This window comes from Chlamydotis macqueenii, chromosome Z, assembly GCF_036417535.1.
Source record: "Chlamydotis macqueenii isolate bChlMac1 chromosome Z, bChlMac1.mat, whole genome shotgun sequence".
NCBI classification, from domain to species: Eukaryota; Metazoa; Chordata; class Aves; order Otidiformes; family Otididae; genus Chlamydotis; species Chlamydotis macqueenii.
Genome location: NC_141593.1, coordinates 12554037 through 12572703, shown reverse-complemented (window position 1 = coordinate 12572703; position 18667 = coordinate 12554037). Strand labels below are relative to the sequence as shown.

The following is an 18667-nucleotide window of genomic DNA, read 5'->3' as shown; positions in this document are numbered from 1 at the left end:
GGAGGGTAGAAGAAAGCAAGAAACCAGACCATATCAATAGTTTCTTTTTTTTTTTTTTCTTTTGTTGGTTGGACAAGGGTATGGAGGAAGCTGAGAATTTTTACAACCCAACACCTTCAAACAGATGCTTTTGTTGTAGCATCATAGAAACATTAGTTGGAAGAGACCTTTCATTCACCTAGGTCAACTTGCCACTCAAAGTCAGATTATCAGGTCAGCCATGGCTTTGTCTAGCTGGGTCTTGAAAACCTCCACAGGTGAAGGTCCCACAACTTTCAGCATGTCTTAATACACAGGACTATAGCATCCCAGAGACAGTGCTTTGCATCCTTCCCTACTGAACTTCATGAGGTTTCTCATTAAGAACAAAAATACACTATATTGTCAGTCTTCTGGCATTCAATTTATTTCTGACTTTACCTTTGTGTTTGTCATATCCACAATGTACTGGTCTCCTTTTATGCATTCCATTACTGGGAAGCCATCTCTGTCAAGAACTTTTGCCTGAGAGTTCCCAGAGACAACAAGAATGACATCTCCTGTGCTGCTATACTGTAAAGACTTGATTTGGTGACTAAAAAGAAAAAGAAAAAAAAAGTTTCAATTGAATTCAATTCCTGTAAGTCTACACTAAACCAGACATGTCAATGGGGAGAAAACTTATTGCAGAAATAGACATATACACAAAGTTATATTAAAAACACGGGGGGGGGAAATATCAATGATGAATGTATTGAAGCTTCTTATTCCTCTGTGTGAGTGTGTGCGCATGCACACGTGCATGTCACATTTCCTTCTTCACCCACACATCAAACAATACTATTTACAAAGCTGACACCTAAAATGTCATTTCTGGCAAACATATTTAAGAATGCTCTTATAGCTCCAAGTGAAAAATAGTAAGTGTCAAATTCAGCTCTTCAGGTCTGAAAATTCTTGTTCATATTCTCAAAAGCAACATGTAGATTTACAGTAATCTATAAATTACTATAAAAGGAAGTCGTAGTCCTACATAAAACTCCCCTCTACATTGTACATCAGGAAATTAGTCATGTCAGCATTCTTTCATCTTTTTCTATGTTCAGGGCTATAGTTTCATCAGTCTTAGATGAACCCTAGAAACATGACAGTTAGATAACCATCAGCCCAAACTACTATGTCTCAGATGATTGCTTATTTGCTGTTAAGTTTTTCCTACATACGTCTTCTACCATTGAGAAAACCTGAGACAGAAATCATGGAATAATACCTAGATGACAAAAAAATATTAACTGAAATTGGGGGATGGCTAATGAGTGAGAAGTCCATTTCCAGCTTCAGCATCTTCTCTCAGCGTTCTGCTTTATGAACAAAAAATATGGTAGTGACTTCATGACCGACTCAGCAGTAGCTATTATCTGTTCAATCTGTCCTCAAACTGTGAGTTACTACACAAAATACAGAAAACATTGTAATACATGTTTTTAAAGTTCTGCATTGATCATAGTAACGTCAACTAAGCATAAGTTTCTCATTCAAAAAATGTTTGGCAAAACTGATTACATTATGATTCAAAAGCCAAAAATTGCTTTAAGCACCCTATTATGTAATACAAACTGGCAGCCAAATTGGCTGAAGTATTTTAAACTCTGATTTTTCGTAGAAAGGAGACACTCAAATCTGGGAATTTCCGAAATAGATTACAGGCGACATCTGGAAAAGCATCCCGAGCCTCAAAAGCAAAAATGGATACTTGCTCAAGAGAAAGAAGGACAGTCGCATTAAGCTCTGAGGAAACAGCGAAAAAAATTAAAAATAAATCCACATGAGAAACAGTATCTAAAGTCTAGAATATTCTCTGCAGACAGCTGATGAACCTAAAGAATTAATCAGATTCAGCTTTAGAGTGACAAGCATATCTTAGGACTTCAAAATTTTTCCCCAATTGTACTTGAGTGCTCTTGCATACAAATCTCAAAATATTCCTCAGCCCCACTCACATACTGCATGTAGAACGAAGTACTTACCTAGTTGTATTTCTGACACTATAAGGCTCAAACTTTCAAAATACCCAACACATATTTAAAGCACAGATTCAAATTTTGCACTTTTCATTGTTGAAATGTAATAACATTACATAAAATAAACATTTAAAAACTACCCTAGAATAGTTTTGCTTGATGCATGCCTCATGTATGAAGACATGGCTGCCAGATATGATCAAACAGCTTGACTGAAGTAAAATCTGATTTCTGAGAGAATCTACAATATGTAAAGGCCCACAGAATCTTCAGAGAAAACTTTTTTCAGACTCTGAAGCACTGAAACTAAAACTACAGACTGTTAACATGGCACTGTTCATAATTTGACTGACCATAGGCTCATTGCTTCTTTGTAGTACTGTATCTGCATGTTTGAACAAACTTTATTTTCATCTTAGGTTTAGAATTAAGGCTTCTTCTAACAAGGAAGAGTATCTGATTTTACAGCACCTAGCACAACGGGAATGTAACAAATAATTCATCAAATCAGTCATGTGAAAAACTAGTCTAAGATAAAAGATTTCCACAACCCTTAGCGAAAGAAAGGGAAGAAATCCTTGTGACTGTACAATAGAACTTTCGAAATAATGTCCAAAAATTGTTTCTATAAGCAGGGTATTTGCAAAGCCCCAGAAGTTACTGCTTTTCAGATGTTTATTGGAGTATGACCAAGAGTGAGGCTCTGGAGAGGTAATTCTTAAAAAAAAACATTTTTGGTTCATATTAATGTTAAAGCAAAAGTCTTGGGAAACTTACAAACCCAGTTCCCTTTAACAGCATTAATCCAAGCCATTTTGGTTTAAAGCTTCCAAACGTACATAGTACTTTGTGCCAGGACCTGCAGAACAGAGCAGAATCATGACACACAAGTAATCTCTACACACGTAACACAGCTTTGCCTTACCCTTTAACACCAACGTGTGATTTGAAGGTACTAGTTTTTTACCTCCCAGATCCAAGGAAAAATTAACAAGGTAACCTGATATTATGCTACAAAATGGAGCCTGGACAATACAGATTTGTTCTCAGGCTTTTTTACTCTTAAACTAAATTTATGGCTCCAGAACTGGATTGCTGCTAACACCTAAAGGTTCCATACCAGAACTCCTCAGAATTCTTTGAAATTAAGGTCTGTGAATGCTAATAGTCCTTGCAATAAATTCCATAGTGAAAAAAAAATAATAAAAGAATACATATAAACCTGTGTGTAAGTTATATAATATTTCACATAGTGCTCATCAGCATGCCTTAATGTCTTGAGTTGGGATCTTTTTACTAGACAGATCTATAGTTCCAGTTTTAAATTTACAAAAATAGACAGAAGGGGTATTTAAATAATATAGTTTTAAAAACTAAAAATTAGTATGCGAGACTTGTAACATAAGCAAAACTCTCAAACTTTTCACCAGACAATTCTATTTTTACTATTACTTCATATTTATGTTTTTATGTATTTCATTTCTATTTGAACATACTCAAACCACAAGAAAGTACACATAAAAATACTTATGAGATACTTAAACTAACTGAACAGTGTCAGGGATAACAAGCACTTTAAGCTCATATTTTACCATCAGTTTTTGCCAAAATGAGGTTACAAATGTATTTGCAAGCTGTTTTTGTTGAAATGGCACATTAACATACATTGTACTTGTGGTTTTTATACCACATATCTTATACCACCACAAACCAAGCACTACTAAATTTGAATGTACTTTTCTCCTCCATTTGGAAATGCTTCAGTTAAAATAATCTCTTACTGTGGAAGTAAAGACTGTCAGCTCCTTCTTATCGCTTAGTTAGGACAGAGGAGAGGGAAATACCATTTGTACCCTGCTAACTAATCATGTAAATGCAACTCATGCAAGAAAAGTCTGAATGTGGCTTCATATTGGGAGAATTTTATTTATTTGTTTGTTTATTTCAAAGCGGTGTTTACTAAGTTATATTTTTAAAGGAAATGTGCCATTCATTGGTTTATTATAACAAGAGAAGTCTTTCAAAGAAATTAAAATGGCATAATAAATCAAAGTACACTTTTTATTTTCCTGATTTTTCAGTTTAGAACATCAGTAGAATCCTTTTCTATTTTGCTCCTTTTAAGGCTAACAGCCCCAACTTTTTCTCATTTTTCATTATCTAAGTTCTTGGCATGTCTATAATTAGTCACACACATTCTAATCTTCCAAACAGACCAAAATTCAGATGTAGCTTTTTAAGACAATAATGATTAAAAATCGACATTCTAAGGACTACTTACTGCACATAATAAATTTCAATCCCTTTTTTAATTGTACCAAAGTATCTTACAAAGTGCACCACAACAGCTGAACTTCAGAAAGTACCTCTGTTTTTATCTGAAAGTTCGTTGTGCATTAGACATGTACTCCTTTTGAAGGAGTTCTGTATTCCAGTTCTCTAGAATAAGTTCATTTTACTTGCTTACAGTATGGATAGTACAAAAATCACTCTCTAAAAATTGTTTCCTGTATATTTTTTTTAAACTTACATATATAAAAATATCTAAATAAATGTAAATAAATACATATTTTTTTTTTCTTTAAAGACAATAGACTTATACTTCTTTTAATCCACACTATGTAGCTTTTCAATTATCACTGCAATGCAGAGGACCAGTGCTTCCAGAAAGAGATGATCTAATGCAAATTAGATACCTCCCCACTCAGAAATACTAGCAGCAACTACAGAGGTTTTTCACAAAGGGATTAACTGCTTTAACTTTCTTCTCTTTGTTAATTTTATGCGAACACAGTACATACGGAAAGTGTATTCTATTAATTTTGATTATGACTATGAAAATCAACCTGAGAGATTCATAATATATTTGCTGATACACTATTAACAATTTCATCTGCAAACTCACTTGTAGCTTTCTAAAAGGGGAAAATACGCAAGTATTTGGAAAAAGCATGAAAAGACTTAAGCAGACAAGTTCTTAAGTTCACATTCCATTAACCACAAAAAGTGTAATGTGATACAAAAGCCTTTTAAACAAGCTATCTCACAAGGCTTTTGGCCAATTTATCAGGAGGTTAACTGCAAAGTCAGGTGAAAAAGACAGTCTTCATGCCTACCATTCACAAGGCTGGAGGGACCGAAAAGCTTGGAGAGAGGAATCCATTCCAGCAAAATCCCAAAATTTAACATCATAGTCATATCCACCAGTTATCAAACGAGCACCTGAAGGATCCAAGCCCAAAGCAGAAACCTACACAGAAAAAAATAAAAAAAATAAAAAAATAAAAGTTAAGATCTTTTAAGCTTTTTACCTTTCTATTTTTCCTACAGTTGAAAGAAGATGTCATCAAGATAAAAATGCTACTAAAGTAAAAAATAATAACTGTGTGCTCTAGTTCCTTATTAAAATACAACAGCTATATTTTGTTTATGGATTTTCACTACCTTGTATAACGTCTAAGTAGTTTGGAAGGAGTAGGAAGAATGGAAATAGGAATTTCATAATCTGAATAAAACACTGAAGACAGCTGAGAAAAGGTTAGTGTTTGCTTTCCAAGCACTTCATTGTAGAATGCGTATATGTTTCAATTCTGTGAAGAAAACTGTACTCCAGAGTTTTCTCAAAAGTACAAACAATATTTCTAGCAAGATACTGAAAAGAGAAACCTGGGTTACCCCACCTACATAAGACAGATAATCATCAGACTCAGAAGCCCTTTCACAATGAGGAAGACAGTCTTCAACACAAGAAAATAAAGTGAAAATAACAATAGTTTTTTTAAAAAAGTTCCAGAAAATGCCTGGAAAGGGATTTGAAGAGATGAGGTAGAAAATTCTGAAAGAAAAAAAACTACTTATATTCCACCAAGAACATTCAGCCTCACAGAAAACTGTGTCAGAAAAAACCCAACCAAACAGAAAAACTGAATACATAGTAAAAGAAGAAAAATCTTAATTTGTGAGCAAAAGATAACACCTGAGTATAGTTGAGTATAGTGTCACAGCTATGGGTTAGGAACATCAAACTTCTTCAGAAAAACATAAAATCAAGCCAATTACTCATATTCCTAAATCTGTATTAAAAATTCCAGATATCAATGTATAAAAATAACAATAATTTGTGTATAAGGATGCTCATCTGCATGTATCTTCTTTACATGTATACACAAAACGTACTGACAGTCACTATGATTTAATGCAGACATATAGAAGTACCATCAAAAAAACCTTGTATCAAAGACGTATCAGTCTACTATTGTACTTTTTTTAAAGCTTTAGCATATACACTGTATTACAGAGACTTTTAAAACTTATGTAAACTGTTGAAAAGTTCCCACAGAAAACACTGTTTAAAAAAAATTGAATTTAGCATGAGATATTCCCTTCTCCATGTTCAGTTGGAAAAGTAACCTACAGAAAATAAATGTTTCAATAAAAACACAGGTTATGAATGGAATTTATTCTTTAAGATGCTCAATTTGTTTTGCTAAAAATTAAAGTTTCCATTTCATTTTCAATAAAACCAAGTTGTTGCAGAAATAATGCTGCTGTTCACCAGGCAACTGACTCCTCCTTAAGCCAATTCTCCTGCCTTTTTTTAGAGCCATTCATCTGCAGAAATATTATCTTTTAGAGAAGGTCTAAAACCTCACTCTTCTAAAGAACACAAAGTATCATCAGATGATCTGATCCAATGCCCCCTGCCCCAAAATTTAATTTGCACTGCTACTAATAGACTCAACATTTTTCTTTTTACTTCCCTGAATCAGATGTTTAAACATATTGCTTTGTTCTATCCCTAAGAATGAATTAAACTCCATTAAAAATGTCCCTTTTACAATATAAATGTAAATTTTGAACTCCATTCACTCCGTTCATGATTTCTAACATGCAGAAAAACTGAGCATCTCCAGAATAACCACATACTCAATTAAGAGACTCAAGTGTTCTATCCTACAATAACTACTCAGGAAGGTATCTTGTATCAGCTGTGAAACAAGATATTAGAAAGCATGCTCCTCAGAATACCTCTGATTATGTATTTTCTCATACATACCTATGTACCAGAAATGTCAGTAGAAAGAAAATATACGTATCTCTAAAGTTTCACTGGGAATAGTAACTCCTATTACACTGTAGGAGCAAGGCAACCAGGAAATAAATCAGGTTTCTGGAAAGACTCTGCTTGAGAAATCGCTTCCGAGACTCCAGCAACACAGGAAAAGCGTCATCATCAAACCCGTGTTCATTAGATTGAAGAGGTACGGATGGGATACACAAGGTTAGCTGAAATACAGTATACTGCATGAACATAATCAGAAGATTGTACTTTAGAACATTGGCGTGAAACACTGATATGAAGATATGAAGTTGTTCTCATCCTTATATGTGTATAATGATATGGGTAAGTAGTTTCATTATTCTAAAACAAATAAATAAAACAAAAAGATAGTCCTTCTACAGAAGAGCTGATTTTTTCAATGATACGTTTCATTTACTGCATCCAGTCTAATACAACCGTGCTCTATATATACCCACATTACAATTCACCTCTGCTCTCCGTGATGATAGCTGCATTCTCATGCAGTCAAAATACCTCAGAAGTCTTCCAAAACTGTAACTTCCACTTTACAAAGCCTTTTTAGTTTGAAATAATATGAGTTTATGCTTTAAGAAGCTGTAAGAAAATCCGGTTTAATACAGAGAAAAGTAATTCACAAAATTGTACATTATAAATTTTGTTAGGAAATGTATTCAAGAAGCATATCGCAAAAGCAATTACAGCCACATGTAAAATGGGAAACTGGTTTGCACTACTACACTAGTATGTAAATCCTAGTATGCATAGAAATTAGTATGCAAAGAAGTTAAATGCACTCTACTTCTGCTTAGTCTAGTATCTTATACAGGTCTTAAAAGAGAATATATTTCTATTTTCATTTATAATACACTTGCTACTTCTTTCCTCTCCTCCCTCTATGTCTGTATGTCTAGCATTATGATAAAACAAATGCGTAAGCCTCTCCACATTCCAAGATAGAATCACAGAATAGTTTGGGTTAGAAGGGACCTTTAAAGGTCACCTAGACCAACCCTCCTGGTTGATGTCAGATTAATGAATAAACACTTCTGAAAATAACTATTTCTGAAAGCTTGTTAAAAAACATTTATGATCTTTACTGTTACATTTAAGCCCCCAGCAATTACTAAAAATTCCAATCTTAAACTCAAATTACTGTTGTTAAATTATTATGTGTATGATTACATTAATTAGATAAACAGAAAATTAATCCATGAGTTTTCTTAAAAAACCAATAGAGGATAATTATACATTTCCTTAGCTTGTTTAAATAAAATTAAAAAGCATTTCTCTCAAATAATTTATTGGTTTTTTTTCTTTCCTTTCCTTTTTTTTCCCCCCTCAAAAGAAATTCTCAAGAATGCTGCGAGTGAGAATTCTATTAACTAGCTGACATTGCTTACACAGGCATTCAGTAACAATAAGAGAAATTCTAGTATTATTTTCTCACTGAAGTCTAGGCCATGGCCCAAACTTAAGAGGATAAGCAGCAGGAATCATCTTTTTAAATGAGAATTTTTAAAATAATGAATAGGGGAAAAGGATTTGGGAATAGATTCAGGGCTATTCATGGCCAGAAAATAAATTCTATTCTATAAAGACAGATCTTTGATCAATCAGCACATAAAAGCAGTTGAATTTGTGTTGGAAGATGAGATAAAAATATTGAGAACAAAGAAATTATACTTCCGAGTCAGACAGTGGTCCTTTAAAAGAAAGTGAAGGAGCAATATTGGAGGTGAAACCTAGTAAAGATGTAGCCAAAACAAGGAAGAATGAGGTTTCAAGAAATTGAGAATGGCGTATAAAATGTACGTATAAAAGATTCAAGGAGAATGAAGACCTGTAGTCAGCTACAAAGAAGTCTTTGACACTTCAGCAATAACATTCTCTCTGAAACCCACGATCAGTCAAAGAAAGGTCTAGACTAGATCTACATCTAGATTAGGAAGGTCTAGCCTAGAAGAGAAGCTCTAACAATGGCAGAGAGTATACCTGACACAAAGAAAGAAGAAAATGAGACTACAGTTGAGTCAAATGAAGTCACATTTGGGTTATCACAGGAAAGCAAAGAGAATTCTAAAACACGCTGTCAACTGCAAAAGAGCTAGATTAAAATAACAAAATAAGAAAAAGAATTAGCCTTTTGACCTTTAGTTGACAATAAGTATTTGTTTCATAGACTGGCCTGGTTCAACAAGAAATGTTGAAAACGTGTTATCACTTACTGTTTTTGTCCCATGTTGGAGTGTAATTTCATGAGAATCTGGAATTTTCTTGACAGGGTTCTGGAAAAAAAAAAAAGAAAATCCACCTCTGTGAAAATAGTGCTAGGACACAAAAAAAAAGAAACCCAAACAAGCAAAAAAACCAATACTGCAATACACATAAAAGTAAGAAAGGTTTCCCTCACATGAGCCATAACCTAAGGAGGAGAAAGACAGGTGACATTGGAAACAAGACACTGATTCCAGATTTTTATTTTCATGGACATAAGCTTAAAAATACTAGGATAATTGTAAAAAAAAGAGACTACCTTAATAGAGCATTTAAAAAAAAAAAAAAAGAAAATGAAAATATTTCCTGCTTTTCTTCTTTAAAAAACATTAAAATTCTCAGTGGTTCTATTTGGCTCTTAATCAGCAACATCTAACAATCTTGAACTGTAATTTAGTCATTAATCCACCATTATTACATAATGTCTCTTCAAATAAAAGGACTCTGTGAACTTCACGTAATTAATGAAAAAAATCTAGAAATTCATTACAGGAGCTAAGATATCTATGTGGTTCATTAAGATAATGAACTGGATTATCCCCAGCTCTCACATCACAACTGCCACTTCAATGGCAGCCATAACATAACAATGCTATCCAGGGGATTTCCTTTAACAGCAACACATACAGATTAAAGACAATTACAGTGTAAAACACCTAACACATCACTCAAACATTTATAAGATGAACATGAAAACAGTTAATTTACACAGAATGAAATGTACTGAACGTACTCAAGTAACTGTAAGGTTCTACAAAGGTCATTTGAATCGATATTCTCAAAAATGGTCATTTGTCTGTTACAACTTGAGTTTCCTAAAGCAGACAAAATCTATCATTTTGATGCTCAATATCTTTGTCATAGTTTTCTGTTGCTGAAATCTGATTTTAAAATAATTTTAAGCCGATTTTATATTATGTCTCTTTCCTCATCCATCTCTGCCAATTCCTTCCCTTTTTTTCATGCTTGCCACAGAAAGCCGCTATAGTATCAGGCTGTTTTCCTTTATACTCATTTTATCTGGCAGTTTTATCAGCTTTATTTCTCCAATAAAATTTAAATTTTCATTGTCTTTGGTTAAGCCAAACATGCCCTGCTTTTAACTTTACTTCCTCTAACTAACAACAGCTTTGATTCCCAAAACAACTGTATAATTTCTTTCCCTTTTCACACACACACATATATATAAAGATAAGCCAGTAGAAGACTCATGCTCTCTGTTTTCACATTCACAGCATATGCACACACATCTTTGATAGTTAACAGGTGCCTGAAGGGGAATTCCAGTATCGGCATGGAAATCATACATGCACCCGAGCAAAAAAATATTTAAGGGACTGTCGTCCATGCTAAGTCTGAAAAGTTAACAGTAAAGGTTTACAAATGGCTACACATGACACTGTGAAAGGTATAGCCCACAAGGCATGAAGAGACACCTCTACAGATTCAGTGGCTTGCAAGTTGAGAAGCAGCTGTAACTCAAAATTCTCAAGTGAAGCTGTGATTATGAAAACGGGTTTATTATTCAACTGACACTATAAGGCCCCTGGACAAAGGTATAATTGTAATACGTATTAAGTTTTCTGTTCTTCATCATTCTCTGCTCTATAAATTGGTATTTGCTGTTCTTGGGATACAGAGAAATGCTCGTCAGTGCCTGTACCTGCCATCTAAGTACATTCCAAAAAAAAAGAAGTCTGAAAAGGAAACAGCTTTCAATATTCATACTGCCATCACCCACAGCAAAAGATGTACTGCTACTGTGAATCAAAGGCTTTCACAGTTGATTTTGAGAGGATACTTTTAACTATTTTAAGAGTTCTTTCGGTAATTCAGGAAAAAGTTATTAATAAACAAAATGTGCTAGAAAAACTTACTTAATTTTAATTGCTAGCTTCTCCAAGTAATAAATCAGTCTTTTAATGAGAAGAGTGAAACACTCGCATAAAAACATTTTTGCTTTACAGTGCAATCATGTTGAACACTGTTCTGTTTACTTATCTTTGTGGGACAACAACAGATAGGAATAGATTCTGCCACCTGATAAATCAAACAGCCTAAGCCTGAAAGTTAGATACTGGGTGAGTGCTAGCAGTCCTGCACTCTGCAGTGACCAAAGGATGCATGACAGTTAAAGTAACTGTTTAGACTACTCAGACCAAAAAATTAAGATAACAAGGTCCAGGAATGTATCTTGGCATAACATCTTCAAATCAGCCAAACATTTACAAAAAAAAACCAAGGTAGCTTATTCTATTTTAGTAACTATGAACTTCCTAAGTGGCTGAGAATGCTATAAATATCTCTAACCTGCTACCAAAAATGTCTATATGCACACACAAAAATCAGACACAACTACCACTTTTCCAATTATTACATTCCAAAGAATAAGGAATGTCATAAAATCCTTTCTTTTCACACTCTCAAAAGAAAATACAGTTAATATATTTTATGCTGATTTGAACATGAGGATCCTATGTATACTGCAATATTATTGTAAGTATGAAAAAATAAAAAGGTAGAGTTTGCCCAAAGTGTACCTGTACCTCCAAGTCTTTCAGTTGTTTCTCGGATTCCAGGTGTTAAGCTTACACAAACTGATTTTACTATTTCAGTAATGCTGCTCTGGAAAGTTTGTACTGTAATTAAAACTAGATGAGAGGAAATCTTCACAGGAATTTTGTCAGTTTTCTATTATATTCTTTTTAAGCCATATCAGGAAAAGACAATTTGTTAAATTTCTCTTTCAGCAGAAACAAAGGAAAATAGTTTTGGTGTTGACATATCTCCTAATTTTTTTACAAAAATTCTCAATTCTCTGGTGTATGTTGATTAATATATATTAAAACTGTGAAATGGTGTATTCTAGGAGTTAACAGTTTTTCTCAAAAAATGAAAAGTCTTACCTTTTAAATAATTTCTGCAAAGGAACACTGCAAATCAGGCATCTGCAGTTCGCAGTTACATTTTTTCCAAGGAATTCCAGTCCTAGCTGACTGTTAAGCTCCCATGACTGACAATACTCTTCTATTCACTGCGCCACTGTCCCTAAATACTGCTGGGGGGTTTTTCACATTCCTTTTGGGAGCTTCTTTATCCAGAAGCAATACTCAGAAAATACAGCCCTAGAAACCAGGGGCTAAAACTAGGTCAGTCTTCAAGACTGAGAAAAATCAAAGACATGAACAAAAAAAAAAAAATTAAATAAACCGATGATACAGGCCAAACCAAGACAAACACATCACATTCATGTTTTCTTTTAATGCTTCCTCTCTTCCCCTCCAAAATGATGATACTGCATGGAAAAGCAAATGAGAGAATAGAAACTAAAAGAAAAAAAAAAAAAGTTGAAATCTAGCTATTGCAAGACAGCTTTCAATATCCTCAGGACTGTGAATATGGGCAATAATAATGTCGTAGTTCAGTTCAGTTCCCAGTTTCCACTGGGACTTGGCAGAAGACAGAGGTATACAGAAGGTGGAAAAGGAACAGGCTGGTATCTTTACGATAAACTAAATATTTGGCTTGTGGAGAAAGTTAGGTCCTAAGTAATAAAAAAAAAACACTGAACATATCAGAGAGAGGAAGTTACAATTAAAAATACCTCAACCTTCACCATCTGTTAGCCTTTCTAACAGACTGACCACCCAAAAGTAATTTTAGAATTACTTTAGAATGACCATTAGATTATGTTCACAGGCTTAAATGGATGAAAACAAAGACTATGAAAAATAAAATGTAAATTCCACAATTACATATTCTGCTGATCTCACATACACAGTAACTGCAAACTGCACTTGATGAAAAATAAATTTATCCACTAGAATCTCACCTCCTCCCACCAAAAAAAAATACACTTATATGTTATAATATAGGACCTCAAATGACTCACTTTTTCATTGCCCAACCAGAGAAAGGCAGAATGATGCATTTATGACTAAAAGTATCTCTACTGCTCTCTTTGTAAAGGTCAGTATTTCACTAAATGGGAACTATCCTGTCTGGAAGAGATTTGCAAGCTATAGGTAAACTTTCACACACTAGGCCATTAAAGGGGAACTTTTCTGGGTACCCAAAAGACTATAATTTAACAGAGGAAACAATACACCATTTTTTTCTCTGTGTTTGCAATTGTCCTCAGATTCCAGTATAGAGGATCCTGCCTTCCTTGAGGATTTCGAGATTGTATGTTGCCTTGGAAGAAAATACAATTTTGTTTTCTGGATAACTCTTGTGTTCTTCGAGCTCTCCCGAAATGCTGACTTGCTACATACTTGAAGAGACTTCTCATTTGTGGGTACAGAGCTATGCTACAGCATGAAGAAAAAAAAAGCAAAACTACCAACTGGTTAAAGTAAAGGTGAGCACTTTCCCTGCCTTGAAGAGGAGAAAAGAGTAAACTTACTTTACTTACTTTACTAAACTTCCAGTACTATACTTAAAAAATGTGTTCTGCTGGAAGTGTAAACAGTCAACATTCTGTTCTCCCAGGACTCTAGTTTGGTACACTCTGCATGCAAGATGCTGCCTCTTCATGGCAGGAGTGAAGAGAAAGAGACAAGAGATCACTTTACAGAGATTTGTTCATTTCTGGTGAAACTATGTGTTTCACAAAACAGATTTAAGAGAGGTGTTCTGACAGATGACTGCTGCCTCACTAGAAGACAGACTGTACCAGTGAGTTCCTAACGGACAGAATGAATAGCTGGTGAAAGAGAGAGGGGGACAAAAAACCCTAGCATCAAATGGTGAGGGAATTACCTTCACCTACTTAAGAAACTGCAGCAATTCAAACTCCCAAATGCAGTACCTCCTGTAGAAAATCATGTTTTAATCATCCAAATCCCAGGCCTTCTGGCAACTAGGAAAAAATAAATTTCTACTTTTAAGCATTTTGTTTAAATACATCAGGTTCATGTTTTCTTTTAAATTTTTTAAGGCTTCCTCTCTTCCCCTCCAACATGACGATACTGCATGGAAAAGCAAATGGCACATGGTGAGGTGAGGGGAGAAAAAGTCTGAGAGCCTTTGATAAGCTTTTACTTTTGACTTCAGCATACACACAGTGCTGAAATCTTCTTCCTTATGACCAGAAAGTAGCAACTTTCCGTATCTTCCAGTCTTCTCCAGTAAACAGTTCAAAGTAATAAGCAAGACTAAAATAGAGTAATCAAGAGTGACAGGAGTAGTTAAAAAAAGAAATGTAATGTCTCCTAATAAAAACATTCGTGCTGTAAGTCACATAACATATTGAAAGAAAATGCTCTTATGAGATTTTAAGAATAAAATAAATGGGCAGACAACTCATAAATAATGACAACAGAAAGGATGGGATTTTTGACACCATAATTCCCAAAGCAGAGATGTACAACACCACAATCTCTTCAGTTTAGACAGATAAAATACCACAGAAAACCACTGCAGATAAACTGTTAGAACAGCATCACAGGAATCCAGTCCAATTGCTGCAGTATCTAGGCACAACAATATGCTAATATCAACAGCACAAGCCTTTAAACAACTTTTACTTCGGAAGTTACAAGAAAAAAAAAAACAAACTAGTAACTCATGCTTGCTGTTGCTTGCTCATTTCTATATCAAATGTGTTTGGTTTATGGATCCAAGTACTGTCTCTCAAACATCACCTACAATACAGCCTAAATGCTTCTCTTTTCAGAGGAAAGAAGTTTTAGAAGTCTATCAGATTTCATAGGGGTACAGCTGCACAACCCCCCTGTATTGCAGTTAAGTTCTGTGCCACAAACATGCAGTTTTTCCTTTCTACCTCACATCCAACTGTGCTACAGATTATAACCACTTAAGTGAATGAAATCAAGAGACTATTCAAGCGATGATGAATAGAGACAATAGAATCTTGTTCCATCCTTCAATAATTGAGTCTGAAACACTATTAGAAGACAGATAAAAGAATGTGGAAGGAGTATTCCACAGATCTGGAAGAACACATGCCTCATTCCTCTTTTCACGCTAGAAAAATGTTTTAAGCTCTTAGGCACCCAGTTGAATTTTCCGTAACAGCAGTGAAAGCTTAAGACAGTAATAAGTTAAAATTGGTTTTCTTCTGGTTCTTTTTTAAACTCATCTTGCAAACAAACACACATTGATGTACACATTTTGTTCCACAACTTAGTCCTCATGCATTCATAAAATGAGCAGGTTTTCCGAGCCACAATTTTCCGTTATTTTCCTTCATAACTTAAACTGAAAGTAAATGTTGAAGATATACACTGAGATTGCACAAGAGAAAGATGGAGTATGACAAACCACAACGTGAGAGATGGGCAAGATGCTGTTTTACAGCAACAGAAAAACAATAAACATTTTTGGGTTTATAAGAGTGCATTATCCACAAACTTGCATGTGAAATGAAGCATTCAGATTTGAAATGATGTTTCAACAACTTCTAATTTCCTTTCTTTTAGGTGTTAGAGTTGACAGATGTATTCTGATGCAAACTTGCATGTTATTAAATTCAGTTTGGTCCAGATGCATATAATCTGAGTTTATGAATGTGATGCATCTAAATATGGAAAACACTTACTTTATAATTCCTATAAAGCCTTCAAAAAGAGACAAATAACTCCAGAAGAGGAATCAGTGTATAAAAAAACTGAATCATCTGGAGACTTCCCCTCATCATAAATTATTGAGAGTGTGCGAGGCAACTAAATTTCTAACATAGGTGCCTTGATTAGGTTGGATGAATCAGGGCCTCTATATGTGTATTATCTAAAATTTTGGCCTGATAAAGAAAAGGGAAAATACGACAGAAAACAAAAAGGATATATGCAAACACTGGTATGAATCATCTTGGCTGATACTCCCATGAAACACCCACAATATCTATTACTAATGGAAAAAAATGTAGATAACTCATAACTCCATGACAAATGCAAAAAACCTCAAAATTAAGAGAAACAATGGAAGGGTCCTACAAAATGCAATCACTCCTAGTTATCCTTTAAATTGGGTAACACTCAAACTAGCACAGAACTTATGTTTTGAATTTTACATACAGAAAGACTACGGAGAGGTTTTTCTTTTCTTTAGTGAGGTAAAATGCATTACTCCAGGGTGTATTCAACAATTAAGTAGGTGCTTAAGTAGATGAACTTCCTTTTGAATGCCTACAGGAAGTAAATTTATTTATTCAATATGGAAATACTGCTGTGGCCAGCTTCCCTCAACATCATCTAATTCACAGCCTCATGAAATTTTTCCTTATGATCTGAATCAGTGTTTCGTCAGATTTAACCAGCAAGGGAAAAGACCTTAGATTAAATTTTCATTCCAACACGATTGCCTAAAAATAATAAATTTGTAATGTTATTACAGGTCAGATACAATATATTTTATTAGATGATCATACGGGAATTCAGAGACTGTTCCCAGACACAACAGGCAACATGAATTTAATCTCCTCTTCCCTTTCATGCCACTTACTGGCATCTCTCCTTCTGAAAAGACTTCAACAGCTTAACAATTTAGAAAAGGCTTCGCAATTAAGAGTCTCAGAATAGTTTGCAAATATCTTTTTTACATATAAACCTTACACTTCTGAAGTACAGCAAAAAGCCTGCGTGATCTGTCTCTGGGAGATAGTTTTAGATAGATTTCAGTACGTTACTATTTCTCACCTAGATTCTAAAATTTCATAGAGGTAATTTATAAATTTATAACAAGCCCTTGATTTATGAAGTCATAGTTTATATTAATATTTATGACATGGTAGTTGTTCTCATGATACATACGAGAGAAATTCTCTTGAGTCTTTTCTAAAGTAAGTTGTAATCACTGATAAAACTGTTCTAAATCTAAAATTGCCCACAGTCATTCAAGTTTCCTTTGCAGTTGCTGGGAGATGGATTTACTTAAGCTGAGTGTTCTGGTGATATTTCAGATACATTACATCCTGCTCACATAACCACCTACCTATTTCATGTTTATCATCTCAGTTTCAAATGTGTATAAACAGCGCATATTTGCTAAACAGTAAGCACAACTGCCAAATAACACCAAAAAAGCACCTATGCTCAGTCAAGACACAGTTTTACTACAGTAGTATGATACACAAAGTTACTACTACTGATCACATTAAGAATAAAACACAATCACTAGCATTTTCAGTGAGATAAAGTGGGCCGAGAGGAAAGATGGGGAAAAACTCTTCAGCAGGGCTTGTTGTAATAAAATGAGGGGTAGGTTTTTAAAATAGAGGGAGGTAGATTTAGATTAGATATTAGGAAAAAAATTCTTTACAAGGAGCGTGGTGGAACACTGGAACGGGTTGCCCAGAGAGGTGGTGGAAGCCCCATCCCTGGAAACAGTCCAGGCCAGGTTGGATGGGGCTCTGAGCAACCTGATCTGGTGGGAGATGTCCCTGCTCCTTGCAGGGGGGTTGGATCAGATGGCCTTTAAAGGTCCCTTCCAACCCAAACCATTCTATGATTCTATACATCCTTTATTAAGATTATTCTTTAGAGCTGAATAGAGTACTCCTTTATGCCAAAATGAAATACTTCTACTTACTTTGAAACAGTAAAATAGCACACAAAACCACAGATCAGTTGACAATGAGGAGAAACAAAACACACAACTGACATCTTTCCTCTGAAAGCTCTGCTCAGGCTGGCAGGTAACCAAAGAATAGCTTAGTTCTGAAATCAAAAAGTACAAACAACTGTGAACTCTCAGCTCTTTGGAGTTTTAAGTGTCATATGCTTAGTTCAGATGCACACAGGCCTCACTTACACATTCACATATTTTACATCCAGCTTGGTAAGAATTTCTGTACCACACAGATTCCTTGTGTGACTCCTGCCACAGGAAATACGCCCTAAGAGACACACATGAGAGAATCCAAGAACACAACACTGAATACAGGACCAGACTGAACCTAACTTTCATTAATGCATAACATTTTTCAGCTTGTTAGCATGTTCACTTAATTATTTACATTAATCTCGCTCTAGAACATCTTTTATCTAAACTATACAGACACTTTATCATTATAACTTTCTGGCAAACTCCAGGGAAAAAGAAACATTAAGTTACTTTGCTTGACTCACTAAGAGAAACCATGAAAATCAAGGTTACACTAAGAATTCCAGAATCACCATCCCACTTTTTAATAATTAGAACACTTTCAGACGTTTGTCAGTCATTAAAATAGCTTTACTATTCTCCAGATTAAACGTCTTAAAATAGAATTATTTAGAATTTAGAAACCTAACATGTACAAAGTTTAACATTTTTTGCAAAAAAGTCTCCCGTCTATATATATTTTAAA

At 34.5% G+C, this 18667-nt stretch overlaps 1 protein-coding gene across 2 annotated transcripts in view; it reads right to left on the bottom strand.

Annotated features, from left to right (window-relative positions):
* The window catches only part of WDR70 (WD repeat domain 70), a 125070-nt gene that overhangs the window by 80506 nt on the left and 25897 nt on the right, over positions 1–18667 (bottom strand). For both annotated transcript variants that reach the window (XM_086771031.1, XM_086771030.1), the window contains exons 6-8: positions 9309–9368; positions 5117–5250; positions 421–574 (exon numbers count right to left, since the gene is read on the bottom strand). In XM_086771031.1, coding sequence (XP_086627157.1) covers positions 421–574; positions 5117–5250; positions 9309–9368 — 348 coding nt within the window. The remainder of the gene's footprint in view (positions 1–420; positions 575–5116; positions 5251–9308; positions 9369–18667) is intronic.